Here is a 23,491-nt window from a genome sequence, read left to right as displayed (position 1 = left end):
AAGGATTTTCCATAAAAGATGTCTGTGACACCCCTCACCCTGGCATTGGGTCTGATGGTTGGAATTGGTGCTGCTCCCTGCCAAAAAAAGCTGTCACAAAGCACAATCTTCCTCTTCCTCACCCCTCCCTAACCCCCAGATGAAGTTAACAGGATGGGGAGGGAAAACCTCCACAGCCTTGCCAGGAGCCCGGGATGGAAAGTCCATGAGGCCTCTCCTCCTTGCACTCATCTCCATTAGCAGCAGCAGGCAGGTTTAATTAGGGACTGAGTTGCACTGAGGCAGCTCAAGTCTCCAGATCCTGCAGACACCTGGGCGGCTGCTGCTGCTGCTCTCCGTGGGTTTGAATTTCAGCTCCATTAAAAATGCTCAAACAAGCAGGAGAGTGGAAAAAAATTGGGCAAGTTTGGAGTCTCTGGGGGCCCCGACGGGAGCAGCTGATGTGAGAGACAGTGGGGCAGGTCCCAGCCTGTGCTGAGCAGCCAAAGCCAACTGCAAGATCTAAATAACCCTTTGGAGTCATCCTCTAATTACAGGGGCTCCACATTCCCCAGCTCCAGCTTCCCCCAGCAGCTCCTGCCTTTGGGGACTGAATTATCCGGGAGCACTGGCAGGCAAGGATCAAAACAAAAAATAAATAAGCACGTTTTGGGCTGTTTTCAGTGAGAATCTGGAGCAGGGGGCAAATTAAACCAAGGACCAAATTAACCAGGGATTCAATTAAGGGAAGGCTCGGTGCCACGCTTTGTTTCAGTGTTTGCTAACCTGACTGCTGAAACCCCCCCAGGACTCCATCATCTTTTATTTTCTGCCTCTCACAGTGGCAAGAGGAGCAGCTTTTGAAAATTTTATTTGCAGAAGGCTGTGATATGAAAGAAATGCAAGAGGGCAATACTAATAAGGCACAGGGAAGCTGTTCCACCACTGACAAAGGATACAGGGAAAGCAGCAGGTCTCCAAACCCCCTCACCCAAATGCCTCCTTGGATAATATTCCTTTAGATATGGAAGAAAAGGCTTCAAGCTTGTTAGAGGGGAGAAAAAAAAAAATTCCACAACTTAGCTATGCAATGAATTATAAAATACACAGGCTGAGGAGTGCTTTGATTCCTGCAGCCCCACACTCCATCCAGCCCCGGCGCAGCTCTAGGGAACAAACCCCGTGCCTGTGTTTGAACAAGACCATTTTAACAAGATTTGCTGCAGCTGGGACTCAGCACATGAAAGTTGGGCTGATGGAGTGCACCGATAGAAAAATCAGGAGGAGACAGGCTGATTAAGGGAGAGCCCCAGAACAAAAGCAAACCTTATCACTCCTATTAAAGCCCGCCCGGTGGTGAACAATCTCCATCCAGCAGCTCTCTCTGAAATGCTAATATTTGTGGCTACTCATTCACCCAGTTATTTCCTCCCTCCCTCCACAAGAGAGGGCTGGGGGGCTTTGTTTTTTTCTTCAGAAATCATTTTTATTATTCCTCAGACAGAGCTGTACCTCCATCTGTCTTTGGAGAGAGGGAGGAGGGGGAAGAAGCTGGAATTCAATGAAGCTACAGCTGAATTTCCTTCTGAATTTCCAAAGAATCCTGCTTCCATCCCCACCACACTGACTGTGTTTTACCGGCTGGAAATTCAGAGGTCTGCTGGAAGGGGTTCCTGCTGTTCCAGGGGGTTGGAATGAGATGGTTTTCAAAGCCCCTTCCAAGCCAAGCTGCTCTGTGACTCTCAGGAGCACAAGTGCCACCATGCTGTGCCTCCTGTGAGCACAGCAAAGGGAACAGGAGCCTCTCCCCATGTTGTGTTTTGGGCATTTGCAGGCTGGCAGCTGATTTCTCTCTGCTCTGAGCACCACGGGAGAGCTTGTTTGCCTTTTGTAATTAAAAAACTCTGAAGCTCCAGAACATCCCTGGGAGGGAAAGGCGACCCTGCACAGCTTGAGGAGAACAAAGTTTGCTCCAACTTCCAAACCAGCTGTGCCTGGGGATCCCAGCCCAGGCACCCTGAAATCCCAATTTCCACAGCCAGGGTGGTTTTAACGTTGGGTTCCAGCCCTTCCCTTATCACATCCTGCAGCACAAACCCCTCTCCTTTCCAGCAGCATCACCTCTCAGCCAGGTGGACACAGACACCTCCCACACCTGCAGCCCCCTCCAAGCCTCTCCATCTCCTGCCTTCCCACCCCAACCCCCAGAAGAGCAGCTGGTGCCCTTGATGTTCCCACCACCCCAAATATTTAGGGAATGCTGGGCACACACAAAAGCAAAAAGCAGCCATCCATGTTTCCTGAATGCAGGAAATTCACTGCTGAGCTGAACAGCTTCTCATTCCTAGGCAAAAATGAGCAGGAAGGGTTGGAGAATCATTAAAGTTGGAAAAGAATCATTAAGGTCATCAAGTCCAGCCTCAGAGCTGCTCAAGCCCCATGTGCTTTCAGAGGCACAGGAGGAACGTGAAGATGTCAAAATCCAGCCTTTCACTGGAGCAGATGCCCATGAGACAGCCCTGTGTGCTGTTCATCCCCAAAATGCCCAAAAATCCCCCTGAACAGAGGGGGAAATACCCCCAGAGCAGAGGATGCTCTGCTGCCCACTCCTCCCACCAAGAGCAGGGGGAGATGCTGCTGCTCAGGCTTCCAATATTGTGTGGTTGACAAATTACTAAAAAAGGGGGAAAAAAAAGAGAAAAATAAAATGGGTTGAGCTCTCCCTGCTCCCTCCAGCCCCTGGCAAAGCGTGGGCTCAGTAAAACCCACTCCAGAGCTGGTGTCTAATTAGACACTGGGGTCTGATCTGCCCCCCTGCACTGCCCCCAGGCTGGGGGCAGGAGGAGGAGGCTCAGAGGAGCAGCCTCTCACCTTCCTGCCCACTGCTCAAGGGTTTGTGGCCCTCCAAGTGCCCCTGAAATGAACCAACCCCCCCAATAATTCTGCATTTCTCTCCCTGATTTAAGCAGCACAGACAGGAACCATCAATTCCCTCTCTCACTCCCCCCATCCATGCCACTGAAATGTCTCCATGGCTGGAGATTTACACTTGATTTTCTGCCTTTCTGCACCAGATAAGTCATTTCAAAATCCTGCTCTGCCCTCAGAAGGGAAGGGAGGGAGGGAGGGGGGCTCCCCTTCCCTGGGCCCGGCATCAAAGCCCTGCAGTGCAGACAAAAGGGGGTTTAGAGCAGGAGCCCCCTCATCCCACAATCCCAGCCTTCAGAGGGGAAATTAATTTCTCTGCTGCTTAAGATTTGGAAGGGAGGGATGCTCCAAGTGCTGGGCAAAGCCCACGGCAGCCAGGATCTGCTAAATCCTAATCCCCTGAGGCACCAGGTATGTCTGAACTCCTCCAAGCCAGATTTCACCATCCAGCCTCAGCACTGGAGGAAGAGAGGAGAGGTGGCAGGGTCACCACAACCCAAAACCAACGGGGTTTGACCCAAAAATGCTCAGTGGCATCAGGCAGCCCTGCCTGGGCTGTGACACTGGCTTTAGCCCAGCGCTGCAGCCACCTGAACAACTTTCCCCCATGGATGGGGCCCTTCCAAAGGGCACCATCCCCACCAGCCCCTTTTTTAGAGGGCACTTCTGCTGTCTCCAGAAAGAGAAGGAAAAAACAGGGAAGGAAAAACCCCCAAACCCTCGTGACTGTGGGGAGGATGGCGTCAAAGGGCTCTTTAATTTCTCCTGGGTGTTCCTGTAATCCTGCACTCCACCCCATAATCCCTCCCCAGCCCAGCTCCCCTGCACTTTTTATTTGCTATAATGGGGAGGAAAAAAAAGCCTGATTTTTTTCTTTCCCTAATCACCCACACAACTGATTTTTTTTTTTCCTTTTTCCACCCTTAAATCTATTTCATTGTCCCCTCAGTGCTGCAGTGACCCATGGACAAGAGCAGCAGCACCCAGCCCTGTCCCCATGGGAATGATATTTTATAAATAGTGATTATTTTAGAAATAGTGATTATTTTAAACCACATTCAAGCTTTTTTTTTCTGCTTTTCCTGGCACCTCCCCATCCCTGTTCCCAGCAGAGGTGGCTTTGCCCAGCTGATGCTCTGGTTCACAGCTGGGTCTGTGTCCCCACAGTGTCACCCTGGAGGGGACAGAGCTGATCACAGCAGCTCTGGGGCTCTGCCTGCCTTGGTTTCCAGGGCTGCTTCCCAGGCAAGGAGCCTGCAGCACCATCCTCCCTGCCAGTCTTGCCTTTGCAAAGGGAATTCGAGGCAAACAAATAATCTATATCAATATATCAGCTGCTCTCTGCAAGCCTGAGTGCTTCCTCCTGAAATGAGGAAACCCCAGTGGCTGCTTCTGCAGGAACTGCAGCACTTCTGGTTCCTTGTCCCCAGCTCCTGTGACCCCAGAGCCCTGGCACAGAATGGGTTTGGGTGGAAAGGACCTTGAAAATCATCCCCTACCATGGGCAGGGACACCTTCCACCATCCCAGGCTGCTCCAAGCCCTGTCCAGCCTGGCCTTGGACACCTCCAGGGATCCAGGGGCAGCCCCAGCTGCTCTGGGCACCCTGTGCCAGGGCCTGCCCACCCTCCCAGGGAGGAATTAATTCCCAATATCCCATCCATCCCTGCCCCCTGGCACTTCAAAGCCATTTCCCCTTGTCCTGTCACTCCACAATCCCTTTCCCTGTTTCTTTTGGGCTCTCCTCAGGTACTGAAAAAGGGCTGGAAGGTGTCCCCAGATCTTCTCTTCTCCAGCCTGAACGGCCCCAAATCTCTGAGCAGCAGAGGGGCTGCATCCCTCTGTGCCTCCCTGTCCTTCCTGTCACCCTCCCTGTGCCAAATCCTCCTCCCTGAGCTGGCAGCATCCATGGGGACAAGGACATGCCACCCCCCTGGCCGTGTCCCAGACTGACTGGGGCTGCAGCACAAAGCCCCCAGTGCTCCCCATCACCCAAATTCCCCTGGAGAAAACCACCACAGCCACTTCCTTCCCAGATGCTGCAAACAGCCTTAAAAATCTCTGCTTCTCCCTCCAATCCCCCCCAAATTAAATTTTCATTTAAATGATACGATTTAGAGCTCTTAACTCAATTTTTCCCCTAGCCTGGGGCAGGCTGGAACAGCAGCATTTCCACACTCCCTGACAGTTTGACACCAACAGCACAAAGCAGCTTGTTTCTCCAAATCTCCAGTTTGATCTAAATTAAAAGAAGCAAAGACTTTGGCATTAACCAACCTGTCAAAATGCATTAAAAATAAAATGCCTCCCAGGCCTGCCTGGCTCTGGCTCCCTACCTGCACCCCACACCCTTTGATTTCCAACCCCACTCTGACAAGAGCATCCCCAAGGAGGGCTCTCCAGCTTCACTTGTCATTTCCCCTGTGATAACCCCAAATTTAGCTGTTTCTGGGAGATTTATTTACATTTCAATCAAGCTGGAGCTCCTCAGCCATATGATACCCCAATAAATGCAGAATGCTGGATTAGTTCTGCCTCACTGGGGTTGATTCCTGCTCTGTGCCAGCTCCTTCCCAAGGGGCTGGCAGGGAATGCTCCCCCCTGAGCTGCACTTGGAAATTCCATTAAGGAATGCTGGGCACAGGAGCTGCCATCACCCCTCTCACAGCATTAAAGAGCTTTGGAAATGAGAGGTGGAAAATAAAAATAATCCACCGATCACACCTCTCCAGCCCTGCGGTTTTTGCAGCCTTATGGAAAGGGGAAAGTTGTAATTTTGCTGGCAGGCTCCTCTCTGCAGAGTGGGATGCTCCAGGAGAGGAAATCTGGAGAATTCTCTCTCTCCCCCTTTGCTAAGCTGTTTTCTCCTTGGGGGATTTTGGCTCCCCTGCTGCTCCAAGGACAGGATTAGGGATTTCCATACAGGTGTGGCACCAGCTGGAGCTGCAGGGCTCAGCCCCAGCACGGCCCCACAGCTCCCAGGCCCTGCTGCAGGGGGGAAAACCCTGAACCTGAAACCTTTCCTGCCAAGGAAAGCCTAAAAATGCCCCATTTTCAAGGCACACTGAAATGAATATAAACAGATATATTAATATTACTATAAACATATTTCTATAAAATTAAAATATAAACAAATACATTAACATAATGTATTGTTTTAAATACATATATCTATTAATTAACATAGTAATAGAATAATATAATTAAAATATAAATAAATATATTTATATAAATAAATATAATACTATTGATATAAATATATTAATATAGGCATGTCAGTATAAAAATTAAAATATAGAACACTATATTAGTATAATATATTGATATATGTAACTATATTTATTAATATATCAATATGATAATAGAATTAAAATGTAGATAAATATCTTAATATAAAGAAATATATTAATATAGATATATTAATGTAGATAATTTATAAAAATCTTCTATTTAAACCTCTCAATTACCTCATCTCTATAAAAACTAAAAAAAAAACCAACACCTTTTCTCCCAAGATCAGCCTTTTCTGCATGGATTGCAGCACCTAAAAAGCACTTTTTCTTGTAAGTTCTTCTGTGAGAGCCACCCAGAGCTGCTTTGCCAATGAAAAGGCACCAGTTTAGGTAATTTCAGTATTTACCTGGCTCTTGGAAGTGCTCCTCATTTGACAGGGTTCTGGATAAGATGAGGATAAGTGCTTCTTTAAACTGATCAAAGTGGACCTGTCGGGGGTGAAAAAAATAAAAGGAAGAAAAGAGGCAATCAGGTGGTGCAGGGAGTTAAAGATGAGGCCAAAATATGGGGAAAAGAAAAACAAAAGGAAGGAAATTGGCAATCAGGTGGTGCAGGGAGTTAAAGATGAGCCCAAAATGCAGCAGGAAGATGGGCAGCAATGAACCCTGGGGAAGGGACAGCAAGGGACACGCAGGCACAGCCAGCACCTCTGGGCACGTGGGAACAATGACTGCCACGCAGAAGGACCCAAAACCACAGACTGCAGGCACTGGTTGGGTTTTTCCACCAAGCAGGAAGCAAAAGAACATGAGAAGGAGCAGGGACATCTCCATCCCCTGAGGTGACCTGGCCAGGGTCGGTGGCTTCTGCAGTGAGGCCATTCCTGAGCAGGGATGAATTTTCTGCTGTGGAAATGCTCCACTGTCCTAATTTAGCTGCAAAAAACCACTCCCAATGTGGATGGCAGAAAAATCCTCCCTTTCCAGGGCAGCTCCTGCAGCTCTGGGAGGGCTGAACTTGGAATACCAAACCTGGAGGGAAGCTGGGAAACACAGACATGATCCTGCCACTGAGGGAGGTTTTTTTTTTTATTTTCTCTTCTGGTTTTTTTCCATCTGTGCCTTCCTGGAAATCCTCCTGCCTGCCAGGAGGAGGCTGCAGCATCCTCCCAGCCTGCTGGGGAATGTCAGCAATTCCAGCCTGGGGGACACCAGACCCAGGGACAGCTGGAGGAGCAATTTGACATGGGTCAGTGGCCAGGCAGAGCTGGCTGCTGCCATTGCTCTTGGCTAAATAAATCTTAGAAGAATTTTTAGCACGGAACAAGAAGATTTTGTATTTAAAGGAACCCAGCGAGGCTGCTCTGGCTGGCAGAGCTGCACTCAGAGGGATTTTCATGCTGCACAAGCAGCAGAGTTCAAGTCTGAGGTTCTCCAGCTTGTTTTTGGGGGTCAAGCAAGCTCAGAAAAATACCAACAAGCCTGGTAGGGAGAGGACAGAGGTGAGCCATGGAGGTACAGGGGAGCTCAGGCAGTGCAAATCACCCCTGAGGCTTTAAACAGTTTTAAAGATGTTTTTTAAACACAATTAAAAAATATGTTCAGCGCAGAAGCTGATCAGGAATGCCTTCATCTGAATACTAATTGCTGCCATCCATTCCCAGCCACTGGTGCACTTCAAAAGGGCCAGTTTACAGAGAGAGGAGAAATTCCCCCATTAAAATAAAGAAAACTTGACATTTAGACGAAATGAGGATGAATAAAAGATGAGGGTGCTCAGATTACAGGTTCCCTCCCCACGGGATCCTCTCCGCAATGAATGGACAGAGCCAATGCCCTGGATGGGTGCTGGGGATGGCTCTGGATGGGAGCTCACAGGAAAACAAGACCCACTTTGCATCCCTCGCATGGAATTCAGCAAAGCCAAAGCACCCGGGCAGGTGTGCAGCAGCACTGCCACCACCTGCTCTGCACAGCGAGCCCCACAACTCCTGCCTGCACCGAGGAGGAGCAGGAGGAGCTGAGCCCTTGCACAAGGACACAGGCAGCCATCCACGCTTCCTGAATGCAGGAAATTCACTGCTGAGCTGAACAGCTTCTCAATCCCAGCCAAAAATGAGCGGGAAGGGTTGGAGAATCATTAAAGTTGGAAAAGAATCATTAAGGTCATCAAGTCCAGTCTCAGAGCTGCTCAAGCCCCATGTGCTTCCAGAGGCACAGGAGGAACATGAAGATGTTAAAATCCAGCCTTTCACTGGAGCAGATGCCCATGAGACAGCCCTGTGTGCTGTTCATCCCCAAAAATGCCCAAAATCCCCCTGAGCAGAGGGGGAAATACCCCCAGAGCAGAGGATGCTCTGCTGCCCACTCCTCCCACCAAGAGCAGGGGGAGATGCTGCTGCTCACACCTCCACTATTGTGTGGCTGAAAAATCACTAAGAAAAGGGGGAAAAAAAGAAAAAAAAAATATGTTGAGCCCTCCCTGCTCCCTACAGCCCCTGGCAAAGCGTGGGCTCAGTAAAACCCACTCCAGAGCTGGTGTCTAATTAGACACTGGGGTCTGATAAAGTAGACTGGCCCTGTGGTCACATTGGGATTTTTCCATGAGCAGGACACCCCCAGGAGCCTGTGGAAGGTCAGGCTGAGGAGCAGGACGTGGCCAAGCTCCTGTGCTGCCCAGCAGGACTGCAGATGCAAATCAGCAGCACAGGGACAGGCACAGGGCGGTCCCCAGTGCCCTCCTCACTCTGCAGGTGGAGTCCCAGCTGGAAAAGGGGGGAGATTTGTCCTCAGGATGGGCCAGAGGTTTTCCCAACAGCAGCTGAGCCACAAAAGCAGCCTGTGGTGCACCTCTGACCTTGGATGTGTGCAGGCACAGAGTGCTCAGAGAGCTGGAGAAACAGCACTGATAAAATGGGAGCTGGGCTGGAGCACGAGGCAGGCAAGGCAGCCACGGGACAGCAAAGTCACAAAAGCTGCAGAAATCCTGCGGAAATCCTCCTGGAAGGCTGGGGATGGGCCCTGGCACAGGCTCCCCATCCCTGGAGGTGCCCAAGGCCAGGCTGGACAGGGCTGGGAGCAGCCTGGGACATTGCAAGGTGTCCCTGCCAGAACAAGATGGGCTTTAAGGTCCTTTCCAACCCAAACCACTCTGATTTTATGACTCTGTTTCGGTGTTGCTCACCTGTGGGTCTGCCCATGGGGGTCTCTCTGCAATTTGGGGCTGATCCCAGCCAGCCAGAAGGCAATGGGGCTTGGGATGGTGATGCACAATGTGCTGCCATGCCCAGCCAGGATCAGGGACAGCACACACATTCCTGGCTGGGAGGGTGGGCAGGCCCTGGCACAGGTGCCCAGAGCAGCTGTGGATCCCTGGAAATGCCCCAGGCCAGGCTGGATGGGGTTTGGAGGAACCTGGGGTCCCTGCAAACCCCACAGCCAGGGCAACACCCCAACAAGGAGAATTTTCTCCGAAGGAATAAATCAAACAAGACAAACCCAGCAGCAGAGACGCCCAGCCCAGCCTGCCCAGGCAGTCAGGGACCAACCAAAGCTGTGCTGCTGAGCAACCCTGGTTCCTCTGAGGAGCCCCAAGGCCCCTGCACAGCCAGCTCCCTCTGAAGCTGTGCTGATTAGCACTAGAAAGAGCTGGGAGCCTGCTGTGCCAGGGTACCTGCTGCTCCTGCTGTGCCCCTGCCATGCAAAGCACTTGGCACAGGCTCCTTGCAGCTCCCTGCCCTGATCCCCAGCACAAAGCCCATCCCCAGAGCTCTGGCCCTGCCTGCAGACTCCTTCCAGCCACAAGGGTGCACAGGGAAATGTCTGCTGGGGGAGATGGAGGATCAGGGAACATCCTGATCCACAGGGAACATCCTGATCCACAGGGAACATCCTGACCCACAGGGACCATCCAGGGCAGCTCCTGGCCCTGCCCAGACCCCCAGCAATCCCACCCTGGGCATCCCTGGCAGCTCCTGCAGCTCTGGGGCTGTGCCCATTCCCTGGGGAGCCTGGGCAGTGCCAGCACCCTCTGGGGGAAGAACCTTTCCTGAGATCCAACCCAAACCTGCCCTGGCACAGCTCCAGCTGTCCCCTCAGGTCCCAACAAGCCAATCCTGCAGTGCCATCGGAACAGGGCAGCCCTGGCCCAAGCCCACAGGGCACCAAGGGGAGCAGCAAGGGCACTGCAGGCACAGGGGGGGATATTTGGGTATTTTGCAAGAGGTCACTGCAGGGAGCTGGGAGCGAAAGCCCAGCCAGGCTGTCCTTGCTGCAGGCTGGGAATGCAGTGGTGCAGGTGAAACCTGAGCTCCCCATCCCTGCTCAAGGACAGCTCCAAGGACAGGCCCTGCACAGGGCCCAGAGTGCCCAACTTCACAGATTTGGGCTGGAAAGGACCTTAAAGCTCATCTCATTCCATCCCTGCCATGGCAGGGACACCTCCCACTGTCCCAGGCTGCTCCAAACCCCATCCAGCCTGGCCTGGGGCATTTCCAGGGATCCACAGCTGCTCTGGGCACCTGTGCCAGGGCCTGCCCACCCTCCCAGCCAGGAATGTGTGTGCTGTCCCTGATCCTGGCTGGGCATGGCAGCACATTGTGCATCACCATCCCAACCCCCATTGCCTCCTGGCTGGCTGGGATCAGCCCCAAATTGCAGAGAGATCCCCATGGGCAGACCCACAGGTGAGCAACAGCAAAACAGAGTCATAAAATCAGAGTGGTTTGGGTTGGAAAGGACCTTAAAGCCCATCTTGTTCTGGCAGGGACACCTTGCACTGTCCCAGGCTGCTCCCAGCCCTGTCCAGCCTGGCCTTGGACACTTCCAGGGATGGGGAATGACTCCCAGGGCTCACCCCCATCCCTGCACTGTCCCCAGGACACCTCTGGTTTGCTGCTAATTAAAGGGCACAGAGAGGGCAGACAGACAGACAGACAGGCCCAGCCACACCCATCCCCTCACTCCTGCCATCGAGGGCGAGGGGAAGGAACCTCCCTGAGGCACCCCAGGACTGCTGTGAGCACCAGCTGCACACGCAGCGTGTGAGGAAAACACTTCCACAGGGGTTTGGCTCTGCCTCGAGCCAGGGCAGGATTTCCACCCCACACCAGACCCCAATAATTCCCAAACCACCACAGGGGAGGCAGCAGCTCCAGCCCACGAGTCAGGGCAGGATTTGTGGATTTCCACCCCACACCAAACCCCCTTCACCCCCAAACCACCTCAGGGGAGGCAGCAGCTCCAGCCCCTCCCTGGATGGAAACTCAGCTCCCAGTCCTTATCCAGGCCAGAGGGCTGGAACGAGATGATCTTTAAAATCCCCTTCCAAACCAACCCAAAGCATCCCACAATTTTCTGACCCCAGAGCATCCAGTGACGCCTGGAGCAGAGCCCCAGCACAAAGACAAGCACGTGGCCCCAGGGAGCTGCCCCTGAGCAGACAAAACCTCCCCCCAGTGCCCCCTCCCCGGTGCTCTCCATCAATGCAGCCCCTGGAAGCGCAGGCAGACAAAGGCTGGCACCATCTGCAGCACGAGGGGCAGCTGCAACAAGTCTGGGCTCAGGGGGCTCTGGCTCTGCTGCTGCTCCCCCCAGGAAACCCCCAAGGATGCCAGGGCCATGAAATTGAAATCTGGCTCGTGCTAAAACCCGCGCCATTGCTGCTGCTGAGGAGCAGAGACGGGGATTGTCCTGAGGCTCTGTGGCAGGCTGGGAGGGAGAACCATCCCCAGGGACAAAGGGGGGATGAAATAAACTGGGATGCCTTGTGTCCTGCAGGGGTGGAGCTCTGGGTTGGGATAGGGTGAGTGTGACCCTGCATTTGGGATGCTTTAATGGGGGTGTTGGTGCCCTGACAGCCACATCTGTCCCTTTCTCTCTGTGCCACCATCCCACAAGCGGCAAAGCCAGGATGGGACAAGGGGAAATGGCTCTAAGCTGAAGGGAAATAGTTTAAATTCAATATTGGGAAGGAATTCCTGGCTGAGAGGGTGGGCAGGCCCTGGCACCGGGTGCCCAGAGCAGCTGTGGCTGCCCCTGGATCCCTGCAAGTGCCCAAGGCCAGGCTGGATGGGGCTTGGAGCAGCCTGGGATGGTGGAAGGTGTCCCTGCCATGGCAGGGGTGGCACTGGATGATCTTAAAGGTCCTTCCAACCCAAACCATTCCATGATTCTTTGCTAACAGCATCCAAGTGCCCCGTGCTCAAGATGACAACAGCACAGAAAGTCCCTGGTGCTCCAGAAAATGCCACACTGCAGCTCTAAAGGTCAACAACCTCCACCTGCATCCACCCCAGCCCCACTCACTGCCAGCAGAAGAGCTGCAGCCCCAGGGCAGGCGAGGAAGAGGAGGAAAAAGGAAAAATCCCTTTGATCATTAAAGGAATTATTCTGTTGGTGAGAACTGCAGTTTGATTGGAAATTGGAGTCAGGATGGCTGCCTGCCTGTTGAAAGCCCTGGCTGCCCTGCTCCACATTTGTGTGATTTTAATGAGCAGTGATGGATTTCAGGGTGATTTCCAGGGAAGGATCTGATGTGCTCTGAGCACAAGGACACCCAGCTGAACCTGGAGATCCCCCCAAGGGCAGCAGCTTCTGCTCACTGCCCTGGGATTTAACCCCATGAAGGTACAACCACAACTGGAGAACGGCTCTGGGAAGCCACCAACAGCAGGCAATGGGGACAGAGGTGGCTCACACAGCGTGGGACAATGTTCTCTACCTCAGAGAGACATCCGTGACTGCACACAGCCCTGCCAGCCTAACCACAGCTTAAGCCAGGGTAAATCACAGGCTCAAGCCCTGGATTTAGGGCTTTGTCCCACCCCAGGTGGCTCAGAGCCTGTCTAAGCACCTGGTGAGCTGGTTTGGGGAGGTGACCCAGGCCAGCAGCACCGGGAACCAGAGCTGGGGACACAGACACAGCGTGAGCCAAGGGCAGCCAGGCCTGGCACTGCTCTGGCCTTGGGAAAGCACACAGTGCACAAGGCTCAGCCTAAAGTGGTGGCTCCTGAGCTTCAGACCACCTCCAGTCAGGGCAGACAGAGCAGTTCCCTCCCCTGTTATCCCCAGTTCTGCTCTTGGAAGTTGCCCTGTGCCCACCCTGCTGAACAGAGCAGAGCAGAGCCCACGAGCCCTGCAGCACCAGAGCCCCAGGAATGTTGGATACACACAAATCCCACCCATCAATCTCCGCCCAAAACCACCCCATGCATGCAGGCACTGCCCCCTCCATCCCCCCAGCTCCTTACCCTGCCTAGGAGGTTTCCTTGGAGCAGGGTCTGCTGCAGGGCTGGGGCCACCTCCTCCAGGTGCAGCACGTGGCAGAGGTCAGTGAGCTCCTCCTGGCCCAGGGAGCCCGTGCCTGTGCTGTCAAAGCTGTCAAAGAGCTCCTTGAGGCGAGCTTCATACTGGTCCTGCTCAGCTTCATCCATCCCATAGCCTGCCACGCTCACCTGGGGCAAGAGACAGGCCAGGTCACCCTCGGTGGCATGGGACAGCAAAAAACCCACAGAAGATGCCCACCAGGCTCTTTGGGGCTGTGTCTGGCTGCACTGATGCTCCACCACTGCTCCAGCCTCTCCCAGCCCGCTGGGGCAAGAAGTCACAGAGCAGAAAGAGCCAAACCCTGGGGAGGGGACAGCCCAGGTGGCTGGGACAGCCCCTGTCCCCGTGTGCCACCTCCCACTGCTCCTGCCAGCTCGTTTGGCTCAGCTGCAGCAGCTGAATTGTTCCCTGGAGCTCCAGCGATCCCCAGGTGCTGCAGGTGAGGCTTTGGTGAGCAGATAAACAAGGCAAGAACAGCTCAGCAGCTGCAGGAGGAGGGGAGGGCAGGAGACCCCAGCCCAAACCCTTCAGGGCAGCCACCTCCTCCAGGAGCACAACACATCCCCCTGAAACACAGCTGGGGCCATGGAATGCTTTCGCTTGGGGAAAAAACTCCAAAATCAAGCCCAGCTGCCAAGAGCCTCCTGTGCTGCTCTCCCTCAGGTGTTTCAGGTCCAACCCTGGCTGAGGGCAGAGAAGGCTCTGACAGAGCAGCGTGGGGACAGCCAAAATGTTCATCCTGCAGCAGGCACACAAAACCCAGACCCAGTTTACCCCAGGTCTTCATCTTCCCCTCCAAGTCAAGTTTTCACCCCTCTCATCCTGCTCACAGCCCCAGGAGCTGTTCTGGCAGGGGGAAAAGGGAAATTTCGTGTCTGAAATGAGGGATTTGGCTGGAGCTGTTTGCTCAGCCTGGCCCAGGGCTCCTGGCTGGCTTTGGGTGGCAGCAGGGTCACCCAGTGCCACCACACAGCCTGGGTGTGGATGTGCCACTACCCTGGAGGGCACAACAGGCACTGTCACCGTGCTTGGGTGACAATGGGCGCTGCAGTTGGTGTCCCCAGCTGGGCATCCCAGGATCCCAGCCTCATCCATGCCCCGACCCCAGCCAGCCCTGGGAATTCTGGTTTTGTGACCGCTGGGGGTTGTGTCAGCCACATTTCCCAAAACAGGGGGTCCTACCCCCAGCCCTCCCCACCCAGCCCTGCTCCCTCTGCTCCTCACAGGGTTCCTGTGGCTCCCTGGGCCACCAGCAGCACTCCCGGACATCCCAGAGCTGCTCCAGCTGCAGCCCAGCCCCACAGCCCTGCCCAGCCCAGCCAGGAAATCTGCAGGGCAGGCAGAGCAGCAGCTGTGTCCTTGATTTCCCTGGCTGCAGGAGCAGATGCCAGGGCAGAGCATCCCCTGGATCCCACATCTGCTGGGGGATGCAGGGCTGGTGGAGCACGCAGAGCCCAAGGCACAGGGACAGCCCAGCCTGTCCTTCCCCCTGCCCTGCCACAGCTGTGGGCACTCCAGGGATGGACACAACCCCTCCACCTGAGCCTCACACCCTCCCTGCCCTATTTCCCACCCCCCCAAATCCCTCTTGAGCTGATTTCCCAAGCGCTGTGGGGAGGAGGGAGGCACAGACACATTCAACCTGGGGCACAGAGGAGAAGGAGGCAGCGCCCAAAACCTCAGGTGCCTGTGAGCAGGAGCAAGGCAACAAACTTGTTTCCATTCCCACACCAGCAACCCCATTTCCCACCTGCACCCCCCCCAGGGCCCCACAGTGGCTGGATCCTGGTGTCAGGGAACCCAGCCTGCACATTCCAGCGGCCCCAAAACTCACAGCCAAGCCTCCAGCAAAGATGACTCCACCCCACAGAGCTTCCCAAGCATCTCTGAACCTCTTATCTTCAGGGTCAGCCACCTCCTGCCCCCCAGAGATGTCTCCAGCACCTGACCAGAACCAGTTCCCCCAGAACTTAGTGCAGAGAGATAAATGCCACCTCCTAGTACATCCCTGAGCATCCCTGCTGCTGGAGCACTGGGATCACCCCTCTCAGTGCCACAACAGCCCTAACACTCACCCTGGGCAAATCCAGCACTGGGAGCCCCACAAAACCAGCAGGAAAACCCCAATCCCTACAGGAAAAGAGCAGCAGGGGCGTGGACCACACCTGCCCTACAGCCCAGGTGAGTTTTTGGTGAGGGACAGCCACAGCTTAGAGGGACACAGGGCCACAACAGCCTAAAACTCACCCTGGGCATTGGGAACCCCATTAAACCAGCAGGAAAAGCCAATCCCTAAAGGAAAAGAGCATCAGGGGCATGGGCCACACCTGCCCTACAGCCCAGGTGAGTTTTTGGCGAGGGACAACCAGAGCTTAGAGGGACACAGGGCCACAACAGCACAGAGCCCTAAACCTCACCCTGGGCAAATCCAGCATTGGGAACCCCCAAAAAAACAGCAGGAAAACCCCAATCTCTAAAGGAAAAGAGCAGCAGGGGCGTGGGCCACACCTGCCCTACAGCCCAGGTGAGTTTTTGGTGAGAACAGCCTCACACATCCCCACGCCGAGGGACAACCAGAGCTTAGAGGGACACAGTGCCACAACAGCACAGAGCCCTAAACCTCACCCTGGGCATTGGGAACCCCACAAAACAAACAGGAAAAGCCCAATCCCGAAATGCAAAGAGCATCAGGTGCATGGATCACACCTGCCCTACAGCCCAGGCGCGTCTTTGGCAAGAACAGCCTCACACATCTCCACGCCGAGGGACAACCAGAGCTTAGAGGAACCAACCACCCCTGCAGAGCCTGGGGAAGGGATTCCCTGTTTCCCAGCAGCAGGGAGGCCAGGGCTGGGTGCCTACCTGCCTCAGATGGCCCGGGGAGCTGCCAGCAGCCCGGCAATCCCGCAATCCTGCTCAACCTCCATCTTAGGCAGGCGGCTCCGGCACGCAGCCGGCTGCGCAAGGTGACCCAAGATGCCTCCTCTCCTCTCCTCTCCTCTCTCCTGCCTGAATTATTCAGCAGCGCTTCCACAGCGAGGGGAAAAAAAACAAACCAAAAACCAACCCACCCAGAGCCTCCTTCCTACCTGAGGAGCCGGCATGGGCAGCAGTCAGAATAATGAGGGCAGCAGCATCGGAGCCCCGGCTGCGCTGCCACCTCCGCGCAGCAGCCGTGCCGGGGAAGGGGGGACAAGCAGAGGCACACAAAGCCCCAGTGAAAGGGCAGCCTTTCATCCCTGCTCCAGATGGGCCAGCAGCTGAGATGCAGCAGGGATAATAGGGGCAGGCAGGCAGCAGCTGAGCCAGGGCTCCCCGGTGCCCCGCCAGGAGGAGAGGGGATGGTCCCTGCACAGGGCATCACTTTGTTCAGATTTATTGCTGCCCCTTCTGTGCTGTAATGACCAGCTTGAGCAGACAGAGCTGAAAAGTGCATGTTTAGGACAGCCAGCACCACGTTATTCCTTGTTTCTGTTCTCCTTACTGGCAGCCCGGGGAAGCAAAGCGCTCCGGGATGATGATGAGAAGAGGAAGTTTTCACCGGCAATTCTTTCCTGCTTCTAAACCCACCCCCTCCTGAGAGCCAGATAACCTTCACAGCACACAATGTAGGGGCCCGATAGGACTAAATTCTCAGCTAATTTTAACTCAAACAATATAGGCTTAAACAGTAATTACTGCTTTGCATATTTAAGTGCCTGGAATCGATAGCAACTTTAGCCTGGAGCTAATCAAGACACAGATTGGTCAATCGATGGCATCAGCAAGGAGAAACACCACCATTAGCACAATTACTTGTTTTTGGGGGGTGGGGGAGTGTTTGTAAACAGGACGAATTACAGAATCCCAAAATTATTTGAGTTGGAAGGGGCCTTAAAGGCCACTTCATGCCAACCCCCAGCCATGGGCTTCCACTAGGACAATACAAAATCACATTTGCTGCTGCACAAGAGGGAGATTTTGGGATTGTGGGGATGCTCTGCATCACTAATCAGTGCTATGGGTACCTTGCCATTATCCCCACCTGCCCTCCACTGAAGTCATCACCTCCAAGGGACAGCGAGGAAAATGTTTTTACCGCTCCTCTTGATTGCCTCGACTCAAATGAGGGCCTGGTAATTAGCAGTAATTACCCAGCAGGGCAGCATCCTGTGGCCACCTCCATGAGATGTCACTGCTCCAGGTGTCCCCCCTGTGCTGGAGAGCACGGCCACACTTGGGGACTTTAAAGCGACTTTCCCTCCCCACTGCACCTGTGACAACCTGGGTGATGTGAACACAGCTGGCAAAACCCACCAGGAGCCCAGGTTTTAATGCTGGGGGCTGTATGAGAGGCCCAGCAGCCACCAAAAGCAGACTGTGGAGCTCTTGCTGGAAAGGCAGAGCTCAGGTTGTCTCACACTCATTATCTCCCTCCCTAATGAACCATCTCATCCATCAGCAGCTCTGCTGAATCACAGAATTCCCTGAGCTGCAAGGGACCCACAGGGATCATGGAATCCAGCTCCAGGCCCTGCACAGACACCCCAAAATCCCCACTCTGGGCATCCCTGGAGTGTTGTCCAAACTCCTGGAGCTCTGGCAGCCTTGGGAATGTCACCATTCCCTGGGGAACCTGGGAGGGAGGAACCTTCCCTGAAACCCAACCTAAACCTGACACAGCTCCAGACATTCCCCGGGTCCTGTCGCTGGTCACCAGAGGGAAGAGCTCAGTGTCCTGTCCCTGTGTCCCCCCCAAAATCCGCACACCGTGTCGGGACAATTTCCAGCTCAGCCCACTTTGCAGTACCCCATCCCCTCTTGAGCAGCAGCCCCACAAAGGGTCACACGGAGAAACCAAAGGGAAAAAACAAAAACCCAGAAGGACAATGAAGCACCTTAAGGCCAGTAAATCACTTGACAGCACGCCCAGCTCTTCAAGGGTCACCACCAGAGTCAGCCTTACAGCTGGCAGCTCCTCCTCCCCATTGACCACGCTCATAATTTTCCCTCTGCACTTCAAAACACCCCCAAAAAACACCCCCAGACCCTCCAAAGTTGGCAGAGAGCAGCGACTGTGTTAACCAAGCTCCAGCCCAGATTAGCAGAGCAGCGATGGCTATAAAAGCACTATAAATGTATGTAAAGAGCTTCAAAAGCAGCGCAGCGGTTTGAATATTCACGCCAGCCCGGTATTTGCATTGTAATAGGGCTTTTCACTCCCAGCCTTCCCTCCGTAAGGAAAAACAAAGCGCCCATCTGGTTCGATTTTGCAAATGGGGCTGGAGTCGCTCCGCAGTGACTCGGGGAGCCCCGGGTGCGATAAAGCCCAAGGTGGAGGAGGCACGAAGCTGATTATTCCAGGAGTAAACAAAGCGAGCCGGGAATTCATCCCGGGAAACGCGGGATTCGGGAATTCCCGCGGAGCTCGGAAAGAGCTGCCCCGCTCTGCTGAATCACGGCGAAAACGAGCGCAGAGCCTTCCTCAGCTCCGTACCGGGGAGCACGTGAGGAAGAGGAGCAGGAGACACCCAAACTGTCACCCAGTAAAACCCCAGCACTGGGTGCTCCTAGGCTGTGGATTTTGCCTCCATCCCTACAGGGATGCTCCAAGGGAGACGGGCCCACGGTCGGGGAGCAGACAGCAGATGCTGTCTGCCACCCTGGTGACAACGACAGCTCTGCCGATGACAAAACAACTGCTGTTATTAATTCCTCCAGCCGCAGCCGGCTGCTTCCAGGGCTCAGCCCGGCCGGAGCGGCGCAGTCCCCGCTCCCAGCGCTCGGAGCATCCCTCCGGGAGCAGGGATGGGGCGCCCTTGGCACGAGGGCGAGTGGCTCCCGGGACCTGCCACCAGCACCGAAGGGACCTTGAGGGCTTTGGGGTGTCACCCACTCACAGCCACCCCCGAAACCGGCTGCGGCTACGAGGAAGCCAACCTAACCCTGTCCCCATCACCCCCTTCCTACTTCCAGCATCCCCTCCCTGCAGCATCCCCCCTTTCCCTGCAGCATCCCCCCGCCCTGCAGACCCCCTGGTTCCCCCGGCACTCACCTCGCCGCTGCTCCCCGTCCCCGCCGGCCGCCCCGGCGCCCCGCACACGCGGCCGGCTCCGCCGGGAACGGACGGGACGGGAAGGGGCGGGCTGGGCCCGGCACCGCCCGCGGAGGAGGGACCGGGGCGTTCAGCGCTCCCCCCGCACCGGGGCTCGGTAATGCCCCTTCCCTTTCCCTTCCCGTTCCTCTCGCCGTCCCCGCAGCCGCCCCCGTTCCCGTTCCCGTCCCGGCCTCACCGGCTGCCGGTGCCGCGGGGCTGGCGGAGCGCTCGGAGCGTTGCGGGGCCGGGGGAGGCGCCGCGTTCAAATGCGGCCGCGTTTATTGGGCCGAGCCTCGGGGGCGGCCCCGGGGGTGCGGGACGGCCCCGGGGCGGGGGGACCGGCGGCCTTTGTGCGGCACCGCCCGGGAACGCCCCCCGGTGCAAGGGGCAGATGCGGAGGTCTGCTGGGGTGTCCCGCACTCCCGGGGCACCAGCGTGTCCCCGCTGTTCTGTACCCGTGTGGCATCACCTCAGCTTCCTGCTGGCATGTCCCCCAGGGTGGCAGCACCCCAACTTCCCGTTGTCCTGCACCCTCGGTCCCCGATGTCCCGATTCCACCCGGGTGGCATCACCTCGGTTCCCATCATCCTGCCCCCCAGGGGACATCATCCCATCTCCCTGCTGTTCTGCACCCCCGGGTGGCATCAGCCCAGCTCTCAACTATCCTGTCCCCCAGGGTGGCGCCACCATGGTCCCCACTGTGCCACACCTCGGAGCGGCTCTTCAATGTCCCATCCCCTCACATGGCATCATCACAGTTCCTGTCATTGCACTCCCCGAGGTGGCATCACCTCATCTCCCAGCTGTCCCATCCCCCGGGGTGACATCGCCTGAGTTCCCATCATTCTGCACCCCACGGTGACATCACTCTGGCTCCTGCTGCCCTGCGCTCCAGAGCAGCGTCACCCCAGCTCCACCCTGTCCCCCAGATGGCATCACCCAATTGTCCTGCACCCGAGGGTGGCATCGCCCCACTCCCCAGCGTCCTGTCCCCCACGGTGACATCACCCTGGTTCTAATCATCCCACGAGCCAAGTGAACACCCCTGAGTCCTTGCTGTCCTGTCCCCCAAGGTGACATCACCCCAGCTCCCCACTCTCCTGCACCCCAAGATGGCATCACACCGGCTCCACGCTGTCCTGCACCCCAAGATGGCATCACCCCAGCTCCCCACTGTCCTGTCCCCCGAGGTGACATCACCCCGGCTCCACGCTGTCCTGCACCCCAGGGGACACGGCCCTGCAGCTCCTCATTGTCCCAAAAAAACAATGGCACGTCACCTGGGCTGTCCCACGCCTGAAGGTGACAGCAGCACATCTCTGTCCCTCACCCTGGGGAGGTGGCACCCTGGCTCCCTGCCATTCCAGGGGACCATGTCACCCCATTGTCCCCCGCCCTAGGGACATGACACCCCATCTCCCTGCCATCCCTGGGCCTGAGAGACAACATCTTGGGTCTCTTTGTGTCACCGTGACACAGGACAGCTGCTGCGCTGTGACATCCCCCCCTTGCACCGCCCCAGCACCGGTGGCGGCTCCGCACTGTCCCACCCGCGCCCCTCACTCTCTTTGGGGGGATCACAAAACCAAGGACCCCCTTTTTTCCCCAGGAGCCACCGCAGGATCCGGGGAGCCCTGGGGCGGTGACACAGCAGCCCCAGCTCCAGCCGAGCTCCATCGCTCATTTCCAGCCCGGCTGGGAGCCGGAGCCGCCGCCCGCCCACGCTCCCGCTCCGCGCCAGCCGAGCCGCAGGAAGCCGGCGCTCCCCAGGGCTTGTGGGCTCTCTGATAGCTAATAAGGGGTTCCACCCACGCTGCCATCCGCTCTCGAGCAATTGCATGAGATTATTTTGTTGGGTTTTTTTTTTGGTGAAAATGCCAGGGGCGACGTGACTTCTTAGCCTTCTTCCCTTTTTCGAGGCGGTTCTGGTCTGCGGGTTCAAGAAATTTCGTAAGGAGGAGCAAGGGGAACAAAAAAGCCTCACACAGGGGGTTGGATAAACCTCGCTCAGATCATAAACCAGGCTTTAAACCCCACAGCAGAGCCACGGGTGGGTTTGCCACCACACGAGGACATCTGGGACATGTGAGGTGACAGCGTAAAGAGCTCCAAAAGTACTGTAATAAAATATTGTAATAAAATATTGTAATAAAATATTTAGAGGTAGCTCTGCTGCACATCACCTGGCACGTCACTGCCACCTGCACCGGGGGCAGGGCTGTGGCTGTGGGACATGGCACAGTGTGCCCAGCACAGCCCTGTCCAGGGATGTGGCCGTGTCCCGTGTCCCCGCGGTGACAGCAGCAAGGTGACACCAGAGGGAAGGGGCCCTTTGCCGGACAGATGTCAGCAGCCGTGGCTTTGTGCCGGCCAAGGGCTTTTTGTCTGGGTTTTTAACATTTGCCATTTTTCTCCGCTGCTTTCTTCTGCTCTGACACTTGCTGAGGGTTTTTCTTTCTTCCCTTTCTCCTTCTCTTTCCACATTTGCTTTTCCATCCCCGCTTCAAACACTTTTTCCCCGTGTATTATGCTGAAGTTGGAACCATCTGGTGCTTTGTTTTGTTGCGAGCCCGGCGAGTGCCAGGACCTTTATCCCCCTCACCCTCCTCCTCCTCCTCCTCCTGCCTCTCTAATCCAAGCGACAGCCCCGAAAAGTCCCCCCTGTCCCTCAACAAAGCCACGGGCCACACGCGTGCAGGGGCGGGCGGTGGGGACAGCAGCACGCCCGGTGTCCCCATGTCCCCATCCCACCTCAGGAGCGCTGCAAATCATCCCAGCGCAAATTCCTGACTCGTTTTTAGGACCAGCTGTTAGCAGAGGCATCCTGATTTTATTTTTTTGTGAAAAATGTGTATTTTATGATTGGCTTTTCGCAAATATTAAGATGAATATTATATGTGTTGTGTTAGAAAATAATGATGTAGTAATTCTCTTAAGTAGTGTGTTAAATATAGTTTTAGGTTATAAAAAATGTTAAAATAGAAACTGTGCTATGTAAGGTATTTTTTTTCTAAAGAAAGGACTCTCACTGAGATAGCAGCCACAGGACACCTGAATCTTTCAGAGAAAGAGAATTTATTGCTCCATTATCAGGAGAAATGAACTTCTTCCTGCCTCGAAGGTGCTGTCAGGATTCAGAGGAAGAAGCTGACACTGCCCAGACAGAATCCTGTGTTTGAATGGAATTTATGCATCATGGATGAGGTGTATGAATATGCAACAGGCTGTTGCTTTTAAGGGTTAATCCTCTGTTAACGTGGGGCCTTTTTCGGGCTCGTGCTGCCCAGAAAAGGTACCCGCACTGTCTGTAACTCTTTGTTTCTATTGTCTCATATTGTCCTAATTCAAATTGTCCAAATTATTATTACTCTAATTGCATTACTATTTTTATAACCATTTTATTACTATTAAACTTTTAAAATTTTAAAAACAAGCGATTGGCGTTTTTCCCATTTTTCCCACAGGAGAAAAAGGGGAAAGGGGCTCCCTGCGTTTCTGGGGAGTGACGGAGCCGCGCCAGAACCTCCTATTTTTGGAGCCCCCGTTCCCAGCGAGCAGCTGCGCTCCGGGATGGCATTTACAGCCAGCTCGGAAGGAAGGAAACCTCGGCTCAAGCAACGTCACAAAAATCGGGACATGTGGGAAACACGGGGATTGCAGGACATCAACCACCGAGGGAGCCGCGGCTGGCACGGAGCCACCCAAAATCAGGGGCAGGCGGTGGGTGACCCCTGTGCGAGGCCGTGGGTGCCCGGCTCCTGCAGGAACACCCTCCCGGCTTGGCTCTGGCTGCTCCGTCACGCTTTCCTTCCCATTTTCCCTGAACAATGGGGTGCTTTGTTCTAGGGCGAGGAGAAGTCCGGCTGCCGCACCGGGAGCTGGGGGGGAGCGGGGAGCTGCTCCTGCATGCCTGGGGTGTTTCCAGCTGTGCCCTGCTGGGCACAGGAACC

At 55.2% G+C, this 23,491-nt stretch overlaps 1 protein-coding gene across 7 annotated transcripts in view; it reads right to left on the bottom strand.

The window, feature by feature from the left end:
* The window catches only part of NIN (ninein), a 65,610-nt gene extending 45,770 nt beyond the window's left edge, over window positions 1-19,840 (bottom strand). For 5 of the 7 annotated variants that reach the window (XM_030948821.1, XM_030948828.1, XM_030948824.1 and 2 more), the window contains exons 1-3: window positions 19,738-19,840; window positions 13,390-13,593; window positions 6,547-6,628 (exon numbers count right to left, since the gene is read on the bottom strand). In XM_030948821.1, coding sequence (XP_030804681.1) covers window positions 6,547-6,628; window positions 13,390-13,572 — 265 coding nt within the window. In that variant the 5' untranslated portion in view covers window positions 13,573-13,593; window positions 19,738-19,840. The other 2 variants (XM_030948822.1, XM_030948823.1) reach the window with 2 other exon arrangements.
* Window positions 19,841-23,491: the final 3,651 nt, after the last annotated feature.

Source organism: Camarhynchus parvulus, chromosome 5 (genome assembly GCF_901933205.1).
Source record: "Camarhynchus parvulus chromosome 5, STF_HiC, whole genome shotgun sequence".
NCBI lineage: Eukaryota > Metazoa > Chordata > Aves > Passeriformes > Thraupidae > Camarhynchus > Camarhynchus parvulus.
This window is presented reverse-complemented; position numbering and strand designations above follow the sequence as displayed.